At 52.9% G+C, this 26,969-nt stretch overlaps 1 protein-coding gene across 10 annotated transcripts in view; it reads left to right on the plus strand.

The window, feature by feature from the left end:
* The first annotated feature begins 244 nt into the window (after window positions 1–244).
* Window positions 245–26,969, plus strand: part of ARHGEF10 (Rho guanine nucleotide exchange factor 10) — an 88,970-nt gene continuing 62,245 nt past the window's right edge. For 3 of the 10 annotated variants that reach the window (XM_060136305.1, XM_060136307.1, XM_060136313.1), the window contains exons 1-4: window positions 15,495–15,705; window positions 21,548–21,757; window positions 22,369–22,647; window positions 24,192–24,255. In XM_060136305.1, coding sequence (XP_059992288.1) covers window positions 15,495–15,705; window positions 21,548–21,757; window positions 22,369–22,647; window positions 24,192–24,255 — 764 coding nt within the window. Of the gene's footprint in view, window positions 324–13,428; window positions 13,469–15,197; window positions 15,393–15,494; window positions 15,706–21,547; window positions 21,758–22,368; window positions 22,648–24,191; window positions 24,256–26,969 lie in introns of those variants that run through there. The other 7 variants (XM_060136306.1, XM_060136314.1, XM_060136308.1 and 4 more) reach the window with 6 other exon arrangements.

The raw sequence follows: 26,969 nt of genomic DNA on the forward strand, positions 1-26,969 counted from the left end.
ACACGGGTCTAGGGGTCCTGCCTGGCGCCCCCAGCCGACGTGGGCGCAGCCAGGCTGGGCTTTGAGCCGAAGGAGGGGGTGCGGGTGGCCACGTGGCTCCGCAGGAATGCGCGGGCGCGGGGGCGGGGCGCCGCAGAGGAACGGGCAGGCGCGGAAGCCAGTGGGAGCCCGGCACCACCCAATCCAGCCAATCACGGCGTGCGGGTGGGCCTGCCTCCCAGTGGGTGGGGCGGGGCCAGGGCGCATCCCGGGGCCGCGGACAAGAGGAGGGGAGAGGGGGTCCTCGGAGGGACGGCGGGCCGGGGTCCTGTCCTGGCTGCAGGGTGAGTGCGGGCCGGGGATGGGCGGGGGTCCTGTGGGTTGAGCGCGGGCGGGGGGCGGATGGCGGATGGTGGGTGGGGGTCCTGCGGGGTGAGAGTGGGTGGGAGGCGGGCGGGGGTCCTTGAACGGCGCCTCCAGCGAGCCCACCTATCGCGGGGATTCGGAGTTTCCTTTTTTTCCTTTGAAAGTTGCACTTCTGCCTAACTCTCCCGAATTGGCCAGATACCACCGCTCCTAGACGTCCGGGCTGCCCGCCCGCCCCAGGTTTTGGGTGACTGTGCGAGGGCCACTCGGGGTGCACCTTGCCCCCGGGCACGGACCGTGCAGGTGGCGGAGCTGAGGCCCGGGACAGCCCCCATTTACCGCGAATCCCGGCGGTAACGGGAGCCGGGTCGAGACCCCGCAGGCTGTCAGGAGGGTGCAGGAGGGACCCCAGGCCGGGGCCCCAGTGACGTTGCAGGAGGAGTGGCGAGTTGGGGTGTTTAGGTGGGGAGCAGTCATGTATATTTTCCGATAGAGGAAGAAGTCCTTGGCCCACTTTAGGGTGAAAATAATTACTATTGTACTTAAAAAACCCGTACGTGTTTCCTCCCCCTCCCCCCATCTACCATTCCTGGGGAGACTGAAGCGGGTGTGCTGCCAGTGGTCGGCAGGTACCTTGCTCATCCCCACCTGGCCGCACCTCCCCTCTGGGAGACCCTCGGTTTGAACGTAAAAATCTGAGTAAATGTTTTAGCTTTTAAAAGGACGTGAACATTCTGAGAAAGCAGCAGACGTACTTGGTGCAATGTAATATTCTTTTCAATTACTAGAGGTAAAAATTGTCATTAACTCAAAATGCAATGGATTTTTAGCTCTTCTTTGGTTGAGCCACAAAGAAAAAAAGTAGCATCAGTGTTCTGGATTTTGTGCAAGAGTTACTTAATATCCCTTCAGGTAGAACATTGGGAGGGATAACGTTTTCACTGTTCATTTATTGCTTAAAAAATGTATTTTGGACATCTGTTTTCTAGGAAATAACTTTTATTATAATGGAAAGATGAGATATACTCTGTGTAATTTAAAAATATAATTTACCCCTTAAGCTCGCACAGTGTTTACTTCATTGGCCCTGGGATATGATTTAGTGGCCACATGTGCAGTTAGGTGACTCAGTGACTCTTTATGGTTTCCTGATTTCATGTCCATAAGAAAAGTCACTCATAGAAAGTGGTATTTCATAATAGATTAGCCTCTCCATACAGGCCAGATTCTATCAAAGCAGTTGTAGACATTTAGGGATGAAGTAAAATTCAAAGTTATTCAATATAACTTTTCATCTTTTAAAAATCGAACTTGACTTTCTCGTTTTACCAAATTTGTCATCTTGATATTTTGACGTGCCGCGTTTTCTCTGCAGTTTTTCTGGTGGGGTTAGAAGAACTTCTTGACTCTTTGGGAATTCTTGGAGATCGAGGGGTTCTGGTGGCATTTGGACCCTGGGCTGAGTTCTGGAACTGCTCACCCCACCCTGGGGAGTCAGGTCCCCACAGAATTTGTTTACTCACTTTGGAAATTGCTGGACCGCAAGTGTGTGGAAATGCGTTTTAAAATAAGGACGTTCTGCATAAGTTAGAGTAAAATAAAAATGCTGTGAGTTTGGCTGTATTACTCTGGAATATCAATAATACAGACCCCTGTTGAAAACTACAATGTTCTTATTGCACAAGGCATGATAGAAAAGCTGCAACGAAAAATTCACATCTTGGGATATTCAGAGCATATTCATGTATACTTCATACATTATTCATAGTTTGCACAGGTAGAAACATACATGGAGTGAAACAAGATAGAAGGGAACATGGATGTTAAACATTTATGGGGAAGGATTACGGCTCTCTCGGTTAAGCCTTCTGGAAGTGTAATTTGAGAAAACGAGGTGGCAAGTTCTGGGAGCTTTGCGGTACAGAGGGGTGTGCAGGTCTGCGGGTGGGGGGCAGGGCCAGCTCTGGGGTGATGGCTGTGAGCAGTGAGGCACAGGAGAGCTGGCAAAGGACCCTCTTATCTGCCACCAGCCCCTACCCACCATACCCCCCCTCGTTGTCTCTCCTTCCCAACTCAGGCTTTTCAAAGGTCCAGACATCAAAGTTTGTTTTTGCTGCTTCTTTGTTTTTGCGTGCACAGTTTCAAAACTTTGATTATAAAAATGAGCAGTCATGGCACTGGTGTTATTCTTTCATTTCCTGTTCTTCTTTATATCATGAAAGTAATGCGTACCTGCTAGTAGAAGGTGCTTTCTCTGGGTTGTTGATGTTTTATGGTTTCATTAAAGAGTGTTCAAAAGATTTTTTTTAAGTTTTTATTTATTTTTTTTAGGTTTAAAGTGTTTCTCTTCCATGAGCTACGTTCTGATACTAGAAATTACTTTTTGAAGTAAAATGCAGCGCCAAAAGCTTCTCCAGCCTTGCAGTGCCCTTGGGAAGGGGAGCTGTGAAGAAAGGTCATGGGTGGGTGAGGGTGATGCTTTGCGCTCCCACACAGATGGCTGAGCTAGCCTTCCACTGGGGGGGCTGGTGACCTGGTGGCCTGTCTGAGACTCCAAGGGCTTGGCTCAGTGAGTCCCCTGTGACCCTGACCTGGGCATTTAGGAAGAAAACAAAAGGAATAGGTGAGGATGCCCGAATACTCTGTACACTGATAGCTACACGTAGCAGAGGACCTTTCACACGCGAGGTGTGTCAGGGTCCTGAGGGCAGGGCTTTGCTTCCTGGGCTGAGGTTTTGCTCTTTTTCTTGGGCTGGAGGCCAGCAGGCTGTGGGGAACCCGAGCCTCATGTATGGACAACATTTTTTTTTTTTTTTTAAGAAAGCACTCTGGACATTCAGACTCCGAAGTCAAACAGATACGAACTTTGAACTTGAGTCATTTCTCAGTGGTGTGGAGAATGGGAGCTGACAGTACTGGAAAAGCTAAGGAGTTTTATTTTGATAAAAGTGTTCTGTGCACATCTAGTGTTTTATTCTGTTATTCGCCTTATTTCCCTGAAGGGAAGATGGGCGGGGGGTGACTTTAGCTGGTTTCTGACTTGACGGGACGGAGAACATCGAGCAGAAGGGGTAGCGTCTGTGCTGAGGCCGTGCTCAGCGCCCATCTCCACTGGGGTTGGAAGGCCTTAGACCCCCGGAAGGACGTAGGGGAGTCGCTTGGCTGCTCTGCCTTCTGGCCAGGCTCTGCCTTACGGGCTTCAGCAATGGCTTGCAAGGGCTGCTCGAAAGTGTAGGCATCTGCCTGGTGGTGGGGATGGGAGGCGGGGTGGGCCACTGTAGATACTGCCCAGGAGTTCCAGATTTAACCGTGATCCCATCTTGGGAGCCAGAGCCTGCTTCTGGGTGAGGAGTGCTGAGCTCTGAGGGCAGGAATCTGGCATGTTTCTTGCCTCCCTGTGTGTGCAGGTCTGAGCCTGGCCGGGTGGCGGCGCCTGCTCCGGGCTGGGGCTCGTCGCGGGGCTGGCCGCCTGTTCCCTCCCGAGGACGTGGACTTGGCCCCTGGCCCCGGCCGGCCGGCCCTCTTGCTGCAAAAGTGATAAGACGTTGACTGATGCTTTGTTCTCAAGCACTTGACTCCGCAGGTCGCTGGGAAGCAGCCGCGTGGGCAGCACCGATTCACGTCCATCAGAGAAGCTTGGGCTGGACGTCACCTGCGTGGTCAGGGACTCAGCCAGCGGGGCCCTTCTCCCAGAGCAGTGCCGGGCATGGGCCTCCGTCTCAGAGTTCTTGTCCCGGCTGGCGTGCCCTAGATCGCTTTTCAGTTGGAACTAAAATCAGACTCAGGCTGTTGGGGTCCAGGGTCTGCGGAGGACAGAGTCCCGTCTCAGGCCCAGAGCCGGGGTCTAGAGGGAGCCCACTGGGCCTGCTGCCGGCCTCTGTTCTGCAAGAGCGTTTAGACACGTGCTGCTCCTGGTGATTTAATAGGAAGGAATGAAAGGTGCAGCATTTGCCAGATGACAGCAGTATTTGGGAAACGAATCCCAGGTAGTTGCAGGGGGGAGAGATTGTTTGCAGAGTGTGCGGCCGCTGCAGCCAGTCTGGGCCGACAGGAGGGCATCCGGACCCTGCCTCATCTCCTGCTCGCCCCGGAAGAGCCGCCGCCTTCTCCACCTTCGTGGGAGGAGGGTGAGGACCCCGGGGAAGGTGAGGAGGGTTCACACCAGGGTGCTGTGCCCACGGCTCATTCCCTGCCGGCGCCTGGGTGTGCTCCGTGGCCCCGTTTCCTGGGCGCGCCTGCCGTCTGTCCGGAGCTTCCAGCAGGGAATCTAATGTTAGGCCATCGCCTTAGGCCTCCGTCTCTCCCCTGATGAAATACATTCAATGTCATTTTGTTTTCATGCGTTTTAAAAATCAAGTTCTTGTACTTAAACTTTAAAAAAAAAGAACAACCTTTTTAGAGATGGGAAGAGGTGCGGGTGGTCACATGCTGCAGCAAAGCTGGAAGGGATTTATTAATTTGATGGATATTTAGTGAGCACCTACTGGGTGCTGACTACCAAGTGCTCTCAGTCCCAAGACTAGGCAGTGAGCAGAAGGCCCAGGTCCTTTTCTCATGGGGCTTGTGTCCTGCGCCCGGGAGACACTGTAGACAGGAAAGTAGATAGTACTTTAGATGATGATAGAAATAAAGCAGGAGACAGGCCTGGGGGTGCTGGGGGGAGGGGCCTGCTACTCACAACGATGGCGGGTAAGGCCTCACCGGGAAGGTGATGTTCGAGTGAGGACCTGATGGAGAGTGACAGCTGCGCTCATGTCCACCCAAGAGCATTGCAGGCGGAAGGAGCAGCCCGTGCAAGGGCCCTGCGGCAGGAGTGTGTTGGGAGCAGCAGGAAGACTGGTGGCCGCAGTGCTGAGTGATGGAGGCTGAGGCAGGGCTCCACCTTGGGGAGGAAACAGTGACAGAAAGGGGTGCGAACGCCGACTGTGCTTTCATGGGGCCTGCTGGGTGCAGCCTTGAGAAGGTTACAGAGGAGCAGGAATGGGGGAAGGGAGGCCAGTTACGAGGCTTTTACAGAAACTTAGGCAAGAGATGGATGGTGGCCATGGAGGGAGGGAGAGACGGCTCACCTCATTGGGGATGTGCTCTGAAGGTGGAGCTGACAGCATTTGCTGGTGGATTAGATGGTGGGGGGAGAGAGAGAGAGAGAGAGGGAGGGAGGGAGGGAGGGAGGGAGGGAGGGAGGGAGGGAGGGAAGGAGGGAGGGGGAGGAGAGAGGGGGCGTGAACAAATATCTTTGTGATATCCTGTTTTTGTTTCCTTTGAATAAATACCCAGAGATGGGATTGCTGGGTCATATGGTAGCTCTATTTTTTATATTTTTGAGGAACATCCATACTGTTCTCCATAGCGGCTGCACCAATTTACATTCCCACCAACAGTGCACAAGGGTTCCCTTTTCTCCACACCCTCACCAACACTTGTTATTTCTTGTCTGTCTGTTGATGGCCATTCTAACAGGTGTGAGCTGATATCTTATTGTGGTTTTGATTTGCATTTCCCTGATGATTAGTGATGTTGATCATCTTTTCATTTGAATTTCTTCTTTGGAAAAATGTCTATTCAGTTCTTCTGCCCGTGTTTTTAGAAATCAGATCGGTGGTTTTTCGGCTATTGTGTTGTATGAGTGCTTTATGTATTTTGGACATTAGCCCCGTATTAGATAGATAATTTGCAGATACTTCCTCCCATTCTGTAGGTCGTCTTTTCACTTTGTTGATGGTTTCCTTTGCTGTGCAGAAAGTTTTTAGTTTCATGTGGTCTTGCCTGTTTATTTTTGCTTTTGTTACCTTTGCTTTTGGTGTCAAATCCAAAACCTCATCACTAAGACTGATGTCAAGGACTTTATCACCTGTGTTTTCTTTTAGGAGATGTATGGTTTCAGGCCATACATTCAAGTCTTTAATCCAGTTTGAGTTAATTTTTGTGTATGGTGTAAGGTAGTGACCTAGTTTCATTCTTTTGCATATAGCTGTCCAGTTTTCCCTGCACTAATCATCGAAGAGATTGTCCTTTCCTCTTTGACTGTTCTTGCCTCCTTTCTTGCAGATTAATTGAACATATACACATGGGTTTATTTCTGGGCTCTCAGTTCTTTTCCATTGATCTATGTGTCTATTTTTTTGCCAATACCATTCTGTTTTGATTACAGTAGCTTTGCAGTGCAGTTTCAAGTCAAGAAATGTGATGCCTCCAGCTTTGTCCTTCTTTCTCTTGGCTATTTGTGTGTTTCCATACAAATTTAAGGATTGTTTGTTCTATTTTTGTGAAAAAAAAAACCATGGGAATTTTGATAGAGATTACATTGAATCTGTATATTGCTTTGAGTAGTGTATAGACATTTTAATGATAGTAATTCATCCAGTCTGTGAGCACAGAATATCTTTCTATTTATGTGTGTCTTCTTCAGTTTCTTTTACCAGTATCTTATAGTTTTCAGTGTATAGGTCTTTTGCCTCCTTGGTTACATTTTTTCCTAGATTTTTTCTTTTTGATGCAATTGTAAATGTGATTGTTTTCTTAATTTCTCTTTCTGACAGTTCATTATTAGCATATAGAAATGAGACAGGTTTTTCTATATTGATTTTGTATCTTGCAACTTTACTGAACTTGTTTATTCTAACAATTTTTTTGGTGGAATCTTTAGGGTTTTCTATATATAATGTCGTCAGCAAATAGTGACAGTTTTACTTTTTCCTTTTGATTTGGATGCCTTTTATTTCTTTTTCTTGCCTAATTGCTCTGTCTAGGACTTCCAATACTATTTTGAATAAAAGAGGTGAGAGTGGGCATCCTAGGCTTGTTCCTGATCTTAGAGAAAAAGTTTTCTGCTTTCCATTCTTGAGTATGATGTTAGATGTGGGTTTGTCCTAAATGGCCTTTATTATGTTGAGGCACATTCCCTCTGTACCCACTTTGTTGAGAATTTTTGTTTTGAATGGGTGTTGAATTTTGTCAAATGCTTTTTCTGCATCTATTGAGATGATAATATGATTTTTATCCTTCTTTTTTAATTTATTTTTTATTTTATATATTTTTAGAATTTATTTTATTTTTGGCTGTGTTGGGTCTTTGTTGCTGTACTTGGGCTTTCTCTAGTTGCGGTGAGTGGGGGTTACTCTTTGTTGTGGTGCGTGGGCTTCTCATTCCGGTGGCCTCTCCTGTTGCAGAGCATGGGCTGTAGGCACGTGGGCTTCAGTAGTTGTGGTTCGCGGGCTCTAGAGCGTGGGCTCAGTAGTTGTGGTGCATGGGCTTCATTGCCCCACGGCATGTGGGATCCTCCCGGCCCAGGGCTCAAACCCGTGTTGCCTGTATTGGCAGGCAGGTTCTTTACCATTGTGCCACCAGGGAAGCCCCTGTCCTTCATTATTTTTTAAAATATGGTGCATCACATTGGTGGATTTGCAGATGTTGAACCATCCTTGCATTCCTGGAATAAATCCTTTTTACTTAATGTTGAATTTGGTTTGCCAGTATTTTGTTGAGGATTCTTGAATCTGTGTTTATCAGGGATATTGGCTTATAACTTTCTTTTCTTGTGACATCTTCATGTTCTGCAACTTTAGTGAAATTTATGAGATATGTACAGCACATTCCATCCAAAAGAAGCAGAATGGACATTTTTGTCAAGCACACATGGAACATTCTCCAGGATAGATCACATTAGCTGACAAAACAAGTCTTGATACATTTAAGAAGACTGAAATCATATCAAGCATCTTTTCTGACCATGATGGTGTGAAACTGCTAATCAACCACCAGAAGAAAGTGGGAAGATTCGCAGAAGGTGCCCATCCCTGTGGCTTGGCTGCCATAGTTGCACTTTCTGTGCCGTCTCCTTTGCCTCTCCCTCCTCATTCCCATCATCATCATGGTCATGAGCCTAGCCTCTTGCCCTACAGCCTCCTGGGGGATGGCCTCCATCCACCTGGCCCTCCTCCCCGATGCCCTGTCCACCTGATGCCAGTGTGACTTTTTTTTTTTTTTTTGCGGTACGCGGGCCCCTCACTGCTCTGGCCTCTCCCGTTGCGGAGCACAGGCTCCGGACGTGCAGGCTCAGCGGCCATGGCTCACAGGCCCAGCCGCTCCGCGGCATGTGGGATCTTCCCAGACTGGGGCACGAACCCGTGTCCCCTGCATCGGCAGGTGGACTCTCAACCACTGCGCCACCAGGGAAGCCCCAGTGTGACCTTTTAAAAAGGCAACTCTGGCCACATCAGTCCCTGATCAAACACCTTCCGTGGCGCCTTCCGAGCTGAGGCTCTGACCTGGACAGGCCCCACCTCAGGCCACAGCCTCCTCTGCCTGCCCTTGCCTCGTGCTGCTCTCCCCCGAGCCTTCCTCAGGAAAGCTCTCTCCGCTCCCCACACTGAGGCTGCACTCTGGCTCTGTCCTCCTTCCTCCCATCCTAGGGGAGTCTCAGCCCCCCTGCAGCAGGGCAGGTGTGATTGCAGATGCTGCCTGGACACAGCCCTCCTTCCCACCCCACAGTGGTCCACAGTGTGGCCCAAGCCAGTGCTGGGTGTGTGGACAGTGCCAGCATCCCAGGGGATGGCGTCTGTAGGGTGGGACCAGGTGGAGCCAGGCCGCCCCACACCTGGGCTGAGCTGCTGCCCCTGGACGCGTGATGAAAGGCTCCAGGGAGCTTTGCAGGGACAGCGGCTTCGTCTGCATCCGACTGCTGTAATTACACGTTCGCACAGCACACTTCCTTCTCTGTGGAAGAATTCCATTGTGTTTCCTGTAAATAACGGGAACTCCTGCTGGAATATGAGCCCCTCGGCCAGGGCCCTCACGGTCTGTCACCCTTGACCTTGACCCACGTGCCCCTGCAAGGAAGGCGGGGGATGGACGTCAGCCCCAGGGTTTTCCCAGGTTCCTTCCATTCCTGAGGCTGGATGTCCTTGTCTGTAAGGATTGTTTCTGAAAGTTGGGATTCACATCATGCAAGAAATTGCTGCGCGTGTGGGTCACAGGAGGAGGGGTGGGGCGTTTGCTGCCGTCTCGCCTCCTCGCCGCCCTCCTCCCCTGATCCCTTGGGGTGATTTGGTGCCTGTTTGCTCTGCGTCCTTGGTCAAGTCCTGAACTGCCAGTGGCTGGGGTGCTCTGTGCCTGTCCTTGGAGGGGCATGTGTGGCGGGGGAGGTGACAGGGAGGCCTGGGCAGACGGAGGACAGGCTGCAGCCCAAGAATTAATCAGAGGAAGAGATGCCCACCAGCCGACTGAGAGGGCACAGAGTGTCACACACGGAGACGCAGAGGCCAGGCCGGTGACCCCCTCGCAAGAGTAACTTTGTCCGGTTTTGTTTTATGAATATAATACCCCCTTTGATGAAAACATTTCTCAAGGACACTGCCAATTAAAGACAGAACTAACTGCGTCCTTGGTAAGTTTTGCGATGAAGCGACGGTGCTTTTTGTCTAGGTGGTTTTGAGGTGAGAGAAGGCTCTCAGGCTGGGTTGTGTGGCCACGGACGACCGTGTGGGGGGCCTTGGATGCGGGCAGGCTTCAGGAGCCCGTGGGGCGTGAAGCGTTTGTGCTGTGAGTCTCTGGGTTCCTTGGTCCTCGGGGGCAGCGGGGCAGCTGTCTTCCTGATGCTTGAGTCTGGCTCGGGGCGCGTGCATCCCGGCTGACGTGGGCCTGCGGCTGGGGGCAGGGCCTGCTGGATTCTGGAGGGACCTGGCACAGAACAGCAGCAGTGCAGGCCAGGCCAGTCCAGGTCAGTCCAGTCCAGGCCAGGTCAGTCCGGTCCAGGCCAGTCTGGTCCAGACCAGGTCAGTCTGGTCCAGGCCAGTCCAGTCCAGGCCTGGCCAGTCTGGTCCAGGCCAGTCCGGTCCAGGCCAGTCCAGTCCGGTCTGGGCCAGGCCTGGCCTGTGGTCCAGGTGTTTAAGGGATGGAAGAGTGAGGGGCAGAGAAGGTAAGGGAGAGTGGAGACAGGAGCATCGCCCCGCCCCGACCCCCCCCCGCCTTGTCCACCCCTGCCCCCCACAAGTGTTCTTCTGAAAGCAGACCCCGTGTCAGGCACAGTTCTGGGTTTTGTTCCTTATTAGCAGGCCCTAATAAATAATTAAATGCATGTTTTCACCCCATAAAAGTGCAGATTATGGCCTGGGCATCATCAGCCAAGCTTCCACGTGTTCATTCTTTTGGGCCTGTGTGTCGCGGCCTGTGGTGTTTGCAGGGACAGTGTCTGGGGAGGCTCCAGGGCTGTATCCCCCTCCTGAGCCACGTGGACTCCCCAGGGGGTGGGCACACAGAGAGAGACAGAGAGAGAGACACAGAGAGACACACAGAGAGATACAGAGAGAGAGACACACAGAGAGACACACACACAGAGATACAGAGAGAGAGACACAGAGAGACACACAGATACAGAGACAGAGACACAGAGAGAGAGACACGGAGAGACAGAGACACAGAGAGACAGAGACACAGAGACACACACACACAGAGATACAGAGACACAGAGAGACAGAGACACAGAGAGACACACACAGAGATACAGAGAGAGACACAGAGAGACACACAGATACAGAAACAGACATAGAGAGATAGAGAGAGACAGAGAGAGACAGAGACACAGAGATACAGAGAGAGACACACAGAGAGTCACACACACAGAGATACAGAGAGACACACAGAGATACAGAGAGACACACACAGAGACACACAGAGAGACACACAGATACAGAGAGAGACACAGAGAGACACACACAGAGATACAGAGACACAGAGAGACACACATACAGAGATACAGAGAGAGACACAGAGAGAGGACACAGAGAGACAGACACAGAGAGACAGAGAGAGGACATGGAGAGACAGAGACACACACACACCACACACACACGCAGAGGTGCCCGGGAGCTGTTCGCAGGGTGAGTTTGGGTCAGGAGTATGCAGGAGGGGGTTGGTTCATAAAGATTTGCAGTCAGGGCAGCAGGGCCGAGGCAGCGCGGGTGTGGGTGGCAGAGCGTGCGCTGCCTGGGGCGGGGAGGGCACGATTCCCAGCCTCCGTCCAGGTGAGCACCCCTCCAGGAGTTCTGAGGGGTTGATCCCCTGGACAGGGGACCATTTGGAAAAGATGGTGAGCAGGTGAACATCTGTGGGTTGGATGCTGTGTAATAGCCATTGCCACACGGAATACATCACTTCTGTTCGCTTTTTTCCTTTCTGAGGGGAGGGGAGGAGGCCCCATGGAAGTGGCCTCAGTCTGACGTGAGCAGAGAAACACGGGACCCAGGACACACCCCCAGCGAGGCGCCATGTGTGCTCTGCACTCCTGTGCCCTTTGCGGTCCAAATTCGATGAGCACAAAATAGACGCCCTGACGGCTAAGTTCTGTGCTCGGCTTAGGGAGTCCCTCCCTCTCTCCCCGCTCCCTTCCTTCCTTCTTGTTTCTGTGCTTTTCTTTCTTTCCCTCCCTCTCTCCCCACTCCCTTCCTTCCTTCTTGTTTCTGTGAGCATTATGTCTACTTAAAAATCTATGAAAATGTTCAGTGAAAACGGTTGGTGTGTTTGGTTTGCCCTGGAGTTTGTTTGGTTAAACTTAGATGGAGCCTTTCCAACAGGACTCATACCGTAAGGTCCTGTGAGCTTTTAGTTTTTCCTTCCTGGATCTCCATGTGGAGACAGAACCTTCCTGACGTGAGGTCGCTGGGAAGCTCGTGGTTTTAGGCAACGGCGGACCCAGCGCCAGCGGCCGTGAGCCATGAGGATTCGTGCGTCCCCCGCATCCCCGGGCTCTGTCCCCGGGCTTGAGGTGCACTGGCTCCCGCTGGGCTCTGAGTGGACATCCAGCCCTCGTGCGGGACGCTAGGTGCCCCTGACCTACCGCGGCGCAGTCTCTGGTGCGTGGACTCGACGGGTCCCAGCTGGGTGGGTCGGGGGCAGGCTCAGCCTGTAGTCTGTCCGCCAACTTTTTGTGACTGGACAGCACGGAGGCCGGGGTGGGAGTTGGGGAACCAACCCCAGTGCTGTCTGCTCCCAGGCCCGTGGCCGCCAGCAGAGATGTCCCTGTCACCTCGGTTCACAGCGAGGAGACCGAGCTCGTCCAGCCGGAGGGCGGAGCCGAGGAGGGTCTCCCCGGACTGGCTCTCGAGTCCAGGCTCCCAGCCCCCTGCTTACTCGTCATGCTGCTTCTCAGTGGAAAGGACCTTGTGGAGAGCCCACTGCCTTCCACACCCGCAGGACCCAGCGCGTCCCCTGCGCAGGGAATACCTGCTGGGAGTGGCGGCGGGTCCCGTCCCTCAGAGCGTCCACACGTCCACGGTGCTCTCCCTGCAGGTCTGCAGAGACGGCCAAGATGCTGGAAACCTCACTGGAGCAAAGACTCAGGCTATTTCCATGAACTTAAAAAAAATCAAGTGACTGGGGCACTTCTGTCGCCGCCCAGGCTCTGAGGCAGAGTCACAGCCGCACTGCAGGGACCATCTCTGTGCCCGTCTCTCCGGGCTGCTACTTCTACCGCGTGTGTCATCTTTTTGTTGGAAACCACAACCTGAGTGCACAATGAAATCTCTCATTAGGATGCTTAAGTTGGAAAATGGCAGTGACGATCCCCACGGCCCTGCAGCCCAGGTTGGCCTTATTTCCTGCTGCTCCTCTGCCGGGGAGGAGCCTCGTGAAAGCGAGACTTGTCCTCCGTCCCGAGGTCGGTCATGGGCCGATCGGGCTTCATGCCGTCCCTAAAACCACCCGGAGGGCATCCGGGAGATGGCAGGTGCCCAGTTTCGGGGAGCAGGCTTCCTAGGGCTGCTGGGAGGTCCAGGGGCTGAAACTTCAGTGCTGGGTGATGCCTACGTGGAGTGGAATTCAGATCACGGACACCCAGGCCCCCCACATCCAGAGGCAGATCCTGTGTGTGTGTGTGTGTGTGTGTGAGCTTCCAGGAAGGCAGTTTCCCATGGATGCCGATTTGGGAAGAAAAAACAGTCCCTGAGTGTCGTGGTCTGACTGAAATTCATACGCAGTCACACACGCAGACCGAGGCACCAGGGGCCTGGGTTCCAGTCCCAGCTCTGCCTCTGGAGACAAGAGCCGTGCTCTCTCGGCTTCTCACCCTCGGGTAGGACGACTAGGACGGCTGCGAGGTCCATCTTGGCACCCTGGGAGCGCTCTGCGGGTGAGCGGTGGTTGTTTAATAGGATCGGGCATCAGAGTAAGAAAAAGCACAGGCATAGTCTTTCTTTGTTTTGTCCCACACGTTAGCAATGGGAAACGAGAAGTCAATTTGACTCTGTTTTGTGCATTTTCAGTAGAAACAAATAGCATTAATGAGATTTGTCCAGCGTGGTTTAAGGTGAGTAAATGACGTGATGGAGAAACCCGAATCTATAAGACACGGAAAGCCACGTGGCCGTCAGGTCCCGCGTGGCTCTGCGCCCCACTTGTTCTGGACGAGCCCGGGCAACGCGCCAGCAGTGTCTGCGAGGGACGGTGCTGGGGTCACACGGGTGCACGGGGCGTGCTCTGCTCTGACGCCCAGCTCCCTGGCAACTTGGGCCCTGTTCTCACCGACCCGGCAGGGCCTCGGACTGCTCTGCGTTTGGCTGGTTCGTGCTGGGGAGTGAGGCAGAGCCTCCGTCCTCAGTCAGTGGTGCGGATGTAAAGTAACGTGGGAGCCCTCATCGCCCCGGGAGCCCCGACCAGTTCCTTCTTCCTCGCTTCCTCCCAGGGCAGGGATCGCACTGTCTTCCTCCTGTGGACCCATGTCTGTCCTGCCCAGCAGTGCCTGTGGGGTCCTGGCACCGGGTCCAGGGCCGCCCAGCAGCCCCACCTGCTTCCTTCTTGGGCGTCACCTAAGGCGCAGCACCGTGGACGCGGTCCGTGTGTCTGTGTCATGTCACTGCTAACCTGGCGCCACACGAAGCCGATGTGAATCCAACGGGATGTTAAATTCGCACTCGGGTATTTTGATTTACTTCTTGGGAGAGGACACGGCAGCAGACGTCGCCCCGGTTCTGTGTGCTTCTGAGGCCCCGAATCCTCCTGTCCTCCCTCCTGTTCCTTCCCTGCAGCCCCCTGGGCCTCCGTGTGTGTGTGTGTGCGCGTGTGTGTGTGTGCACGTGCACACATGCACTCACCTCTGTGTGCGTGTGTGAGCACTCACCTCTGTGCATGTGTGTGCACGCGCATGAGCATGTGTGCGTGTGCACACACCTCGGTCACGTGGCCGTGCACGTGTGCATGCGTGTGCCCTTGTTGTGACTTCGCAGACCAGGATGTGGCAGGTGTTGGTTGAGGGTTTGTTGACTGAAACGGAAGCAGTCGTTTTACGTTCGCTCTCAGGAGCCGGTATGTCTCCCTGTCGAGAAAGGTTTGGTCGTCCGCTTACTGTTCCAGGTTCTCCGGGACTCGAGTTCCCTGACCCTTGTGGTCTGAACCTGTCTGTCGTAAATGGTTTGGAAACCGCACTGCAGTTTCTCTCTGAGAGGGTGAACTGCCTCGGTTGGCGTCACTGAATGTGGTGTGTCGTCCGTGGGGCTAGGGTGTCACTGAGGGGCTTCCCTGGGCCTCATCTGGGACCCTGAGAACCGGGAAGGTGCTTCTGCAAAGTGAGGCTTCCCGAGTGAGGTTTGCTTTCCTGCGGCCATTCTGGAAGAATCCAGGCAGGTGTTGGTGGTGTCAACACCCATAACCAGAGACCTTGGTTCACAGGATGCTGAGGGGTGCGGGACCAGCCTTCTCACGGCTTGGCGGTTCACGCTCATTCTTAGACCAGCGTGCGAGGAAACAGGAAGAGCAGAAAAGAGAAAGGAAACAAAGCAGGATGCAGGCATCCGGCCCGGACCCAAGGGTTTACTGACCCTCTGGCTCGAAAGGGCTTGTGGAAACGGTCAGCCTCCTCCTTCATCCTCAGAAACTAATCCTTCACTCAGAACTGTTAAAGATTTAGTTGAAGGAGGAAGAAAAACCATTGGACTTGCGTGTCCATTTCTCCCCTTAGAACATGTGTGAAATTAAGCAGAGAATCAAGGCATCCTGGGCCGGGCCGGGTCCGGCCATTGAATCCAGCTGCAAAAATCAACCCCTGGCTGCAATTCAAGGTGACGTCAAGACACCGGCGGTCTCCATCTGGCTTTGCCCTGAGCGTTATTTCGAGGCGGTTTGCGGTCCTCACGTCCTTAGATCTTTCGCTGCGGCTATGGATGGAATCTGCGTTTTCCTTCTCTCAGGCTGTCGGCGGGGTGCCCAGAGGCGTCCGGGGCCACCCTCCCCCCGGCCCTGACAGCCTGTTTCATCCTCGCAGGTCCCGGATCCTCCGAGCCCAGGAGCGAGGTGGACGCGGCAGCATGGACCAGCCGGGCCCGCCGGCTCCCGCCCGGGAAGGTAACAGGTTGCAGGCCGGTGGCGGGGCAGGTGAATTGGGGCTGTTTCCCAGGCTCCATGCTCTGGGCATCACTAACCCGCGGCCTCTGGGGTGGGGCCTGGGCTAGGAGCTCCTGGGAGGGAGGAGGGTCTACCCAGGCCCTAGGGGGCGGAGGCCTGGGGGTCCTGGCCCAGCCCCTTCACCCATCCCTGCGGTGCCCACACCAGTGTCTAGGGTCTCCTGTGTTTACTTTCACCCGACCCATCAGAACCCCCTGGAGGTGGTAAGGGGGGTGACGGCCCACTTCAGAGACGAGATTTAGGCCGAACCCTGCGGCCACTGGCCACCTGCCAGCGGAGCTTAAGGCAGCCTCCTTGTCGGCTCCCTCCAGGTCTGCCAGGGGTTCTGGGGCCTGTTTCTGGGCCGCAGTTTGATCTGAGTGTGAGTGGCTGACCTTTGAGGTCTTCCAGGCTAGACCCGACTTTGACTGTTTGAACTGAAAGCGAGACAGACCAACACCGCTCACCACTTTTCATCCCCGTCAAGGAGGTGATGCCCAGACGATGCCGGGCAGCGTGGCCTCTCGGGGACAGGCCTGGGGTCCCCACGGCCCCCTGTGCGCTGGGCCATCTCCTGGTGCTGGCCGCACGCTCCCGAGCGTGGCCCGGGCAGTGGGCTCCCTCCTACCCCCCGACTGCCCTCCCGCCCCTTCCTTCCTGGCCTTTCACTGAAACCAGCCGTCGCTGTCTTCTGTGCCGTTTCGCTGTTTCCATGGGGCACCAGCACCCTCGGCACCCACGCAGGATAGGGAGCTGCCGGGCTCCGAGGTGCTCAGGGGGCGTCGGCTGTTGGGGGCATCAGAATACAAAAGGCAGGCCCAGAAGCACCTGCACCTGGATTTTAGGACTGGGTGACGTGCGCGCTGCTCAAACCTGGTGGCAGGTGCGTTGTCCTTCCAGGACACAGGGCCTGCTTTCCGCAGAGGAGGCCACGCCTGCCTCCCCAGCTCTCGGCAAACGCCCGTTGTCCGCCGGTGCCCACCCCCCAGGGGCTCGGCCTCCCAGTCACGCCCCGAGTTCTGCAGAAACGCCCGTCCACCTTCACCCCCAGAGGCACCTCTGCGCTTGGTCCCGGGAGGAGAGGGCCCGGCCCAGCAGCACCGCGTCCTGGCGGGTGGGCCTGCAAGCCTGGGACAGGCCTCGGCCCAGGGCGCATGGCCAGACGCCCGGGCACCGCGAGGTGGCAGCCAGGCCTGTGCGGGGACTCAGCTGGCAGGAGGCCGCGTCCGAGGTCCAGCCGCAGGGATGAGATGCTGAGGCCTGTCTGCTGAGAGGGCAGCTTACATGTTCTGCCGGCGGGAAAAGCAGAGAAGAGAAAAGACGGTACCTGTGTGGGGTGGAGGCTGATTGCGGTGATGATTTCACAGAGCACAGGTGGATCAAATCATCCAGTCCTGCGCCGTAAATACACAGTTTTTATTTGTCACTCATACCTCAATAAAGACGGAAGAGGACGGGCACAGAGAGCGAAGGGTCCCTCGGGGGGCTGGAGGGGCGCTGAGGGCCGAGCAGAGTTCACCACCCTTTCCCACGAGCGCCCTCCGTCCTCTCCCCGCAGTGGGCCGCGTGCCCCCCACCCCTTGCTGCTCCAGCACCAGGTGCTCCTGGGCCCTGCTCGCCTGCTGTCTTCACGGTCGCGAACGAGTCTCACCGGCAAGGCCTGTCGCTCCCGGGGCGCAGCCAGTCTTGCCAGGCTGTTCACGGGTGATTCCCCCGACCCTGTCCCCAGGCAGGGCCCCTCTTAGCTGGGAGGTGACTCGCAGCTGGGAGTAGGTGGGACCTTCTACGTGGACCAGCTTCTACATGGGCCGCTTGGGAGGTTTCCTCTGGGGAGCCTGGGGAGGTCCCGCCGACGTGGGGTGTTGAGGATGCCGGGAGAGGACCAGCTCCATCTCCCTGGGCTGATGGCTGTTTCCTGGTTGACAGCCCAGGGCTAAGACCACGATTTAAACATGTTAGTACCATGCCTTAAACATGATTATACTCTGATACAAGATTTTCTGGGTAGTTAACACTTGTGACGATTAGCAATGGGGATAACAGCCTGGCATCGTTTTTGATGATTCAGTGATGCTTTAGGTATAATTTCCCCCATTGTGAAAATGAAACTGTCCTCTTAAAAATTCCCTTGAGGGACTTCTCCGGTGGCGCAGTAGATAAGAATCCACCTGCCAATGCAGGGAACACGAGTTCGAGCCCTGGTCCAGGAAAATCCCACATGCCATGGAACAACTAAGCCTGTGCGCCACAACTACTGAGCCTGCGCTCTAGAGCCCGTGAGCCACAACTACTGAGCCCGCGTGCCGCAGCTACTGAAGCCCACATGCCTAGCGCCTGTGCTCCGCAACAAGAGAAGCCACCGCATGGAGAAGCCCGAGCACCGCAGCAAAGAGTAGCCCCCACTCGCCGCAACTAGAGAAAGTCCGTGCGCAGCAACAAAGACCCAACGCAGCCAAAAATAAATAAAATTAAATCTTAAAAAAAAAAATTCCCTTGAACATGACAGAGGGGCTGGAAATCACTGAGGTCCGTTCTCCCCAGCACCACTGGGACACTTGTGTTTTCATCTGTTCTCTGTCTTTTCCCTCATATTTCTTTTCTGCATAATTGCAGCCATTGAATTTACATTTTTAAGATTGTTGAGTATACATTTTTATGTCATACTTGAAACTTTACAAGTATTTTCCGTGTCACCACATAGCTTTCACAGCTGTCATTCTCAGTGGCTGCATAGTGTCCTGTGCACAGTGTCATAACATGTTCAGGTGAGGTAACGCTATCCATGTCCATCGTTACCTGTCATCAGGCACCTGTACCTTTTCCAGAAGCTTCCTTGGCGACAAGTCAAATCGTCCGGGTAAAGTGGGATTTGGGAGGAGGTGGGGTGTGGCGGAGAAGCCTGCGGCTTCGAGGGTTTTGCACACAGCTGCTCGGGTTTGAGCGTGGTCCCTGAGGTGCGTGAGCGGATGACTGGCCTCATCTCTCCAGGCCTCAGTTTCCTTCTCCTTTGGGATAACAGCTGGAGCAGCCCCGCCCTCAGGAGGTAACATCCATAAAGCTCTTAGAGGCGGGGCCCCTGGAGGCTCTCAGAGAGTCAAGTTAGAAGATGCTCCGGGATGTAAACACGGTATTACAAGATGGTCCAGGATGTCTCAGGATGCAGAACTCAACACTTTGATGATGGTAAAGTCACTACCAGCTAAAGCTTTTCTATAATTAATAGCAAAACAAAAGAAAAGTGAGTCATGGTGGGGAAAGGACGTCAGTAATGTCACCATGTTCCTGCTGCTTCGGGACAGTCCTCACCAGGTGCCCGGTGACGGTGACGAGCTCGGGCAGAAGTGAAGGACAGCGGGTGGCATGCCAGCGGGTGACAGGGGGCGGCATTGTTCCGCCACCCTGCTGCCCTGGGACCTGGTCCCAGCTGTGACACGCAGAGCCTAGAGGCAGCAGAGGACGGGCTGTGAATAGCCCCTTGTTGGTGGGGCTGTGTGCGGCCTGTTGCTTCTTAAAGCTCTCCTTCATAACAGTAAGAGGAATTAAGAAACAAATGCCTTCATTTGAAATAAAGAGAAGCATATCTCGGGTCCAGCTTGCATATTATAATCAGCTATGGTCTTACAAGCCCCAGGAACAACATGCCTAGCTCCGATCTCTGAATTTACAAATACTCTTTTATTTTTTTCCCTTAATGTGTTAATTTGTGGCACATCTTTAACAGGTGTTAATGGGTTTTCAGCTGTCCTGGAGCGTTGTCTGCTCACAGAGGAGGGATGACCCCTGCGGCCAGCGCTCTCCCACTGGGAGTGCCAGGGACCCCAGCCAGCCCATCCTGATTCCCGGGGTTCCTGGTCAGCTGTGTGGACTGTGGCCTTTGGTCCTAACTTCTGCCAGGAGTTGCGGGCTACCGGGCTGGGCTGGGACTGATGGATTCCCTCCCCCACCCCACCCCGCTTTCCCTGCAGCTGCCGCCTCTTTCTCTCCTTTTTCTTGCTAAATCATTAGGTACTCAGTTTATTCACTGAAGTAAACCGGCGAACACATATTAGAGCAAAAAATCTCTGAAACAGGGCTTCCCTGGTGGCGCAGTGGTTGAGAGTCCGCCTGCCGAAGCAGGGGACACGGGTTCGTGCTCCGGTCCGGGAAGATCCCACACGCCGTGGAGCGGCTGGGCCCGTGAGCCATGGCCGCTAAGCCTGTGCGTCCGGAGCCTGTGCTCCGCACTGGGAGAGGCCACAGCAGTGAGAGGCCCGCGTACAGCAAAAAAAAAAAAAAAGAAGAAAATTAAAAAAAATTAAAAAAAATCTCTGAGACAGAAAAATAAAATTTTCCAGAACGTTTTCTAAATACAATTGTCATCATTTCCTTAAATTCACGTTTGCCAAATACATGTGACAGGGAAATAATACCAATTAAATACCCTGACAAAAGTGATGGGGAAAAAGTAGCTTATGTTTTGACTTAGTAACAACAAATCATGCCGGGCAGTGTTGAGATTCTCGAGAGCACGGACTCCGAACTGCATGCTGGGGTTTTCTCTTGTCAAACCTCTTGTTTGAGATTATATCGTACAACTGCCAGACTTTGAGAATTAGATAAAATATACCTACAAGTGAATTTATGAAAATTGTTAGAAAAAAGCTTTACAATATCTCGCACTAAATGGGCTCTAAAATATCTGGGAGGGGACAGAATGAAACATGAGCCGTGGGACCTGAGACACAGGCTCTTCCGTGACCACCTTCACCCATTTCTTTTTAGAACAAAACATTTGTAAGTGTAATTTATTAGTATTTATATACATAATGTACAGAAAACTCAGACACAGAGGATTTTAATGCCATTTCACATTTTAATTCCAGCATGTGCATTTTTTTTTCCTGAAAAAGATTTTTAAAGAAAGTCACCCCCTAGTGATTTGAGATTATTGCAGGAACAGTGTTCTGAGCCTTTAAATTCAACTGACTTTTTTTTTTTCCTTTAAAAGTCTGCATGAGGGATCTTATTGTTTGTCATGTAAAAACCCTTATATGAGCAAATCCTTGCATCCCCTCTCACTTTCCCCCAAAGAAAGCAGTGTTGGAAAGAATTCTCATGACCAAGGTGACACAGGTAGCTCACCGCTGTGGATTTTAACCGTGAGGACGGTACGCAGCCCGCCAGGATGAACAGAAGGGATGAAATCATACTGATCGCGTAGGAACTCCTGAGTTACACGTTGCTCCTCGCCTGGTGGTTTATTTAATGTTATTCCAAGTTGATTTTTACGAATGGGGTTCTCAGTCCAGGTGTAAAGTGTGGGAAGTGCTTTTTCTCTTCCTTTCTGTCTCTCCTGCTTTTTTCTTTCCAGACTGTGAGTTGTGGGTCCTTTTGAGAGGAAAGCCAGATCGCTGCCCCAAAGCCTGATGGCACGAACTCTCCCCAGTAGAAAGGCAGTGGGTCAGGGCTTCCCTGGTGGCGCAGTGGTTGAGAGTCCGCCTGCCCATGCAGGGGACGCGGGTTCGTGCCCCGGTCCGGGAAGATCCCACATGCCGCGGAGCGGCTGGGCCCATGAGCCATGGCCGCTGAGCCTGCGCATCCGGAGCTTCTGCTCCGCAACGGGAGAGGCCGCAACAGTGAGAGGCCCGCGTACCGCAAAGAAAAAAAAAAAAAAAAAGGCAGTGGGCCAGCCCGGCGGGGGATGCGGGGAGGGCGTGTCCTGGCGCCGCCAGCACCTCCGGGTGCCCATCTGGGTGCTCATCGCTGGCTGACTTTGGCTGCGGTGTGTTTAGGAGCGTGGAGGCCGTTTTCCCGGTAACGCTAACACTGTGGTTTACGTTACTTTAAACTTCAGAGAATGAAGTCAAGTACGACACTAACAACAATGAGGAAGAGGAGGGGGAACAGCTGGATCTCGACGGCGTAGATGAAGCTCCAGAAGCAGACAGACGGGCTCCGGGCGCCCCCGAGGCCCGGGACACGGGAGCAGACAGCCCCGCCGCCAACACCACCGTCCCCGCCACCAACACCGCCACCCCCGCCACCAGCACCGCGGCCGGACCAGGTGCGTCCTCGGGCCACCCAGGGACCAGCCGGCCCACCTGTGGGTTGGAACGTCCTGGGGAAGGTGGGGTCCGGGAGCCCGAGATGTGTGATGTTTCTGTAATACGATGTGAACTGAAATGACTTAAGTTTGGCCGAGATTCTCTTATTTGTTTTCTATTTTCCGTGATTTTCAGTCTTGTCTACCTACCTTTCTATTTATATTTTGGGGGAAACAGGTATTGTTATTTTCTAATAAAAATGGCCTCACCAGTTTGTCACTGTGTTGCATAAAACATTTTTTCAAAATAATGCCGTTTGAGATGAAATGTAGAAGTTTAATTTATATTTTAAAATTTGGGGGTGGAGTTGGTGACTTTTATTCACTCAGCGATGGTCTGGTTGGGACCGTCACCACCTCTCCACGTGGTTAGTGACCCCCCCCACTTCTGGCAGCGTGTCACCCATTCGCCTCATTGGAGGAGCCCCCCTGGGCTCAGCCAGGCTGCGTGCCCCGCCTCCAAGGTCGCGCTGACCCCACCGATGCCCCAAAGGACAGTGCTTCCGGACCTGGGGTGTGTCGGCCGTGCCCTTGACGGCCGGGTGTCTGCCACGGGCTCCTCTCACCCTCAGGACACGAAAATGGCACGGGAGCGGACACAGACGCCCTGGCGGAACCGCTGAGACCCGGGGTCCCGACGAGAGTCAACCCCTACTCCGTCATCGACATCACACCCCTCCATGAGGACCAGCCGCCGCCTCCGGACCCGGAGGCCGAGGGGGAGGGCGGGGGCCTGCACGTGCCCAGCGGGTACTCGGTGCCTGTGCCCTGCGGCTACGCCGTGCCCTCCGGCCTGCCCCTGCTGCTGCCTGCCTACTCCAGCCCTGCCCTCACCCCCGTGGGCCCCGCAGGTAGCGCTGCCGCACCTGTGCCTCACCTCGCGGGGCGGCGGGGTTGGGGGGGAGGGCAGAAGGTGCTCTCCGTCTCTCGGGGCAGACTGCACACCTGGGGCGTGTGTGTGCGTGTGCGTGCGTGTGTAGCAGGCACACTGAGGACCCGGGAGAGGGGCAGGAGTCGGGAGAATCAGGAGGTTCCTCAGGAAGCCGGGCAGGTGCAGGGAGCCTGTCCCTGTACCTGTGATATTGGCTGTCGGGGGCCGGGGTGCTGAGGGGGCCCAGCTCTGTGATTGGGGTTTTGGTTCAGTGAGTCACGGCTTTCACCTCCACTTAGCGGGAAGAAGCAGGCGTGTAGCTTCGAGGACGTGGTTTACGCAGCCGCCTCCGTCGTCTTTGCAGATGCCCCTTGGCTGCATTGCTTCAGCATCCGCTGTTTCTGCAGGGCTTCAGTTTTTAGGTTTAAAGGGAGAGTGTGTGTCTCCCCGAAAGTCACATGTTGAAACCTAACCCCCAAGGTGACGGTGTCAGGAGTGATGAGGTCATGAGGATGGACCCCCACGCATAGGTTCAGGGCCCTGATAAAGGACCCCAGAGAGCCCCCAGCCCTTCCTCCAAGTGAGGACGCAGAGAAGATGGTCTATGAACCTCACAGAGGGACCTATGCTGAGGGACCTCAGCAGACACCGCACCTGCCAGCGCCTTGACCTTGCACGTCCAGCCTCCAGGTTGTCCATAAGCTGCGCAGGCTGCGGTGCTTTGTGGGAGCAGCCGGGGCCCGAGTGTGCAGCTCACCGTTGTCCCGGCCGAAGCCCGTGGGCAGTTGCCACTCCCTCCTCACCTCCCACCCCCCGCACATCCAGGTCAGGAGGGCAGCTGAAGACACAAACCATCCCTCCTCTGGAGAAGTGCAGTCGGTTCTGTTCAGAATGAGCCCAGTAAAGGCATCTCGGCTGAGTTTTCCCTTCTCTCACCTGCTCTGCTTCCATGTTCTGTGCTGGGACGCACCGTGAGGACTGTCCCAGGTGTGGACGTCCTGATGGGCAGGAGTAGCCCCGAGGACATTGGCGTCACAGAAGCATGATCAGGACATATTTGTGTGAAATTTCAGTAAGAGGGTTCTTTCCTTCCCAGTTAAGACAGTTGAGGAAAACAGGGAGTTTGGTTGTCAGATATCACCAACTTCAGTACTTCTTTCTTGAGAATCTTTTGAGCTTGTCATGTAGACACATTTTCAAGTAAATCACAATTGCAAATTCCCATGAAAACTTAAGAAACAGGAGATAATTAGGGTGTTTCTCTAGCTTGGTTTCTTTGGGCACCGTTTTATTTCAGGTAGTTTCATAAGACCTTTGGGTGTCACTCTTCATCATAATCCTATTTTGAATACGTTTGATCTAAAAACTGAAAATCTTAAATCTATCAGTTGATCATCTTCACAATAAGGTAAACCTCTCATTGATAAGAAAGGAAAATATGAAACCATTTTGAGGATAAAAAGCAACTTCCTCAACATTTCCTTCGGGCGTAAAACAATGTGAACTTCTTCTCTTTCCTGGCAGAGACACAAGAAGGAGCAGAAGACAGCCAGTTGAATTCCTTGAGTTCTGAGGATCCAACAAACAGGTATCTTTACTAATTTTCCACGGATGTTCTGAGTCCCTGACCTTCTCCTGAAATGTCGTGCGCAGTGATTCCGAGGCTCTTACTGCCCAGGCCCCTCCCCCACCCCGTGGTCTTTCTGTCCTCCGTACCCTCTCCCCTCTCACCCAGGGACCCCAGATCGGGTCTTCCTGAACACCAGGACTCTTAAAGACGTTAACATTATGCTTTGCAGAAAAAGAGAAAACTGCGGGTCCACAGCCACAGAGAGCTGGATGACGCGCCACTCCCGTCTCCCTGCCAGAGACGTTCAGAGTACTTAACCTTGTAAAGGTTCTCAGAATCCCGAGGGGGAGAAAGGATCTTTAACTTTGTCTAACCCAGCTTTCATCTACAATTCTTGAAACTAACTTGATTATAAGTCTTTCTTTCGTGCCACTTGCCTTCACAAATGCTGTTGCATCTGCTCGAAATTCCCAGGAAAATCCCCTCCCCTAGGCAAACTCCTACTCACCCTTCAAAACCCTTAATGTCTCGTTTAGCTTAAATGTCTCGTTTCATGAAACTGTCCTCCTCTGCGCTTCCAGAGCTGTGTGCACGCACCTGCATTGTGCTCTGCTTTGTGCTTTCACTGTTATTTCTGTGTCCCTTTCTGCTACTAGATTGAATTCTTCAAAGACAAAGACCAGGTTTTGTGCTCTGCACACACCTGCATTGTGCTCTGCTTTGTGCTCTCACTGTTATTTCTGTGTCCCTTTCTGCTACTAGATTGAATGCTTCAAAGACAAAGACCAGGTTTTACCAAGTCTTAGAGCACCTACCCCCTAGCATGGGAACATGCTTGGTGCATGGTAGGTGTGTTTATTTTTTTGTTTTTAAACAGCTCTATCGAGTTATAATTCCCATACCGTAGTACATTTCACTTATTTAAAGTGGACCATTCTGTGGGTTTTGGTATATTGCATTATTCGTTTTAAAATTGTGGCAAAAATATATACCATAAAATTTGCCATTTTAACCATTTTAAAGTTTAAAATCTGGTGGCATTAAATACATTTACATTGTTGTGCAACCATCACCACTATCTACTTTTGAAACTTTTTCATCGTCTCGAACAGAAACCCTACCCACAATCCCCCCTCTTCCCAGCTCCTGTAACCTTTATTCTGCATTCCGTCTCTATGAATTTGCCTACTCTAGGTAACTCATATAATTGGAATTGTACAGTATTTGTCCTTTTGTGTCTGGTTCATTTCACTCGGCATCGTGTTTTCCAGGTTCATCCGTATTGCAGTGTATGTTGGAATTTCCTTCCTGTTTAAGGCTCAGTAATATTCCATTGTGTGTATATACCACATTGTGTTTATCTACCCATCTACTGATGGACACTTGGTCATTTCCACCTTTTGGCTACTGTAAATAACGCTGCTGTGAACGTTGGTGTACAGGTATCTGTTCAGGTCCCTGCTCTCAGTTCCTTTGGGTACATACCTAGGAGTGGAATTGCTGGATCACACAGTAATCCTATGTTTAACTTCCTGAGGAACAGCCAAACTTTTTTCCATCACAGCTGCACCATTTTACATTCCCACTGGCTGTGTGTGAGGGCTCCAATTTTTCCAAGCTTACTAAACGTATTTCCTGCTTTTCAAAATCATCGCCTTCCTGGTGAGTGTGAAGTGGTACCTCGTGGTGGTTTTGATTTGTGTTTCCTTGATGACTAATGATGTTGAGCATCTTTTCATGTGCTTATTGGCCATTTGCATGTCTTCTTTGGAGAAATGTTATTCAAGTCCTTTTGCCCATTTTTGAATTGGGTTTGTTGTTGGGTTGTAGGTTGTTTTATTTTTTCTGCGGTACGCAGGCCTCTCACTGTTGTGGCCTCTCCCGTCGCGGAGCATAGGCTCCGGACGCGCAGGCCCAGCGACCATGGCTCACAGTCCCAGCCACTCCGCGGCATGTGGGATCTTCCCGGACCGGGGCACGAACCCGGGTCCCCTGCATCGGCAGGCGGACTCTCAACCACTGCGCCACCAGGGAAGCCCCGGTTGTAGGTATTTTTTTATATAGTCTCAATATTAAACCCCTATCAGATAAGTGATTCATGAATTTTCTCCCTTTTGTGGGTTGTCTTTTCATTCTCTTGGTAGTGTCCTTTGAGGCACAAAAGTTTTTAATTTTGTTGAAGCCCAGTTTATCTATTTTTTCATATTATTTCCTGTGTTTTTGGTGTCCTGTCCAATAAATCATTGGCAAGATCAGTGTCCTGAAGCTTTTTCATCCTTTACTTCTGAGAGTTTTATAATTGTAGCTCTTAAGCCTGGTGGGGGGTGTGTTCTGTAGAGGTCTGGTGGGTCCAGTTGGTCAGTAGTGCTGTTTACATCCTCTGTTTCCTTATTGATCTCCTGCCTGGTTTTTCTATCCAATATTGAAAGTGCTGTACTGAAGTCTGCCCTGTTGCTGGAACTGAGAGGCCCAAGTCTCACTTGGGTGTGTCCGTACAACCCAGCATCGTTTGGGGCACATAGTGAACCCTCTGCAAGATCTGAGAAACAGGAGGACGAGTCAGGCCTCTTGGGACAGGGACTGCGTTTCTTCATGTCTCGTTGCACTGGATGCTGTGCTAGACATGTGGTGTGTGTGTGGTAGGCATTCAAATGCACTTATTTATCCATGGTTGTGGAGGAAATCTTGAACCTGGTGTATCCTGTAATGCTACCTGGGAAAGTGCCCAATTT

Source organism: Lagenorhynchus albirostris, chromosome 21, assembly GCF_949774975.1.
Source record: "Lagenorhynchus albirostris chromosome 21, mLagAlb1.1, whole genome shotgun sequence".
Classification (NCBI taxonomy): Eukaryota; Metazoa; Chordata; class Mammalia; order Artiodactyla; family Delphinidae; genus Lagenorhynchus; species Lagenorhynchus albirostris.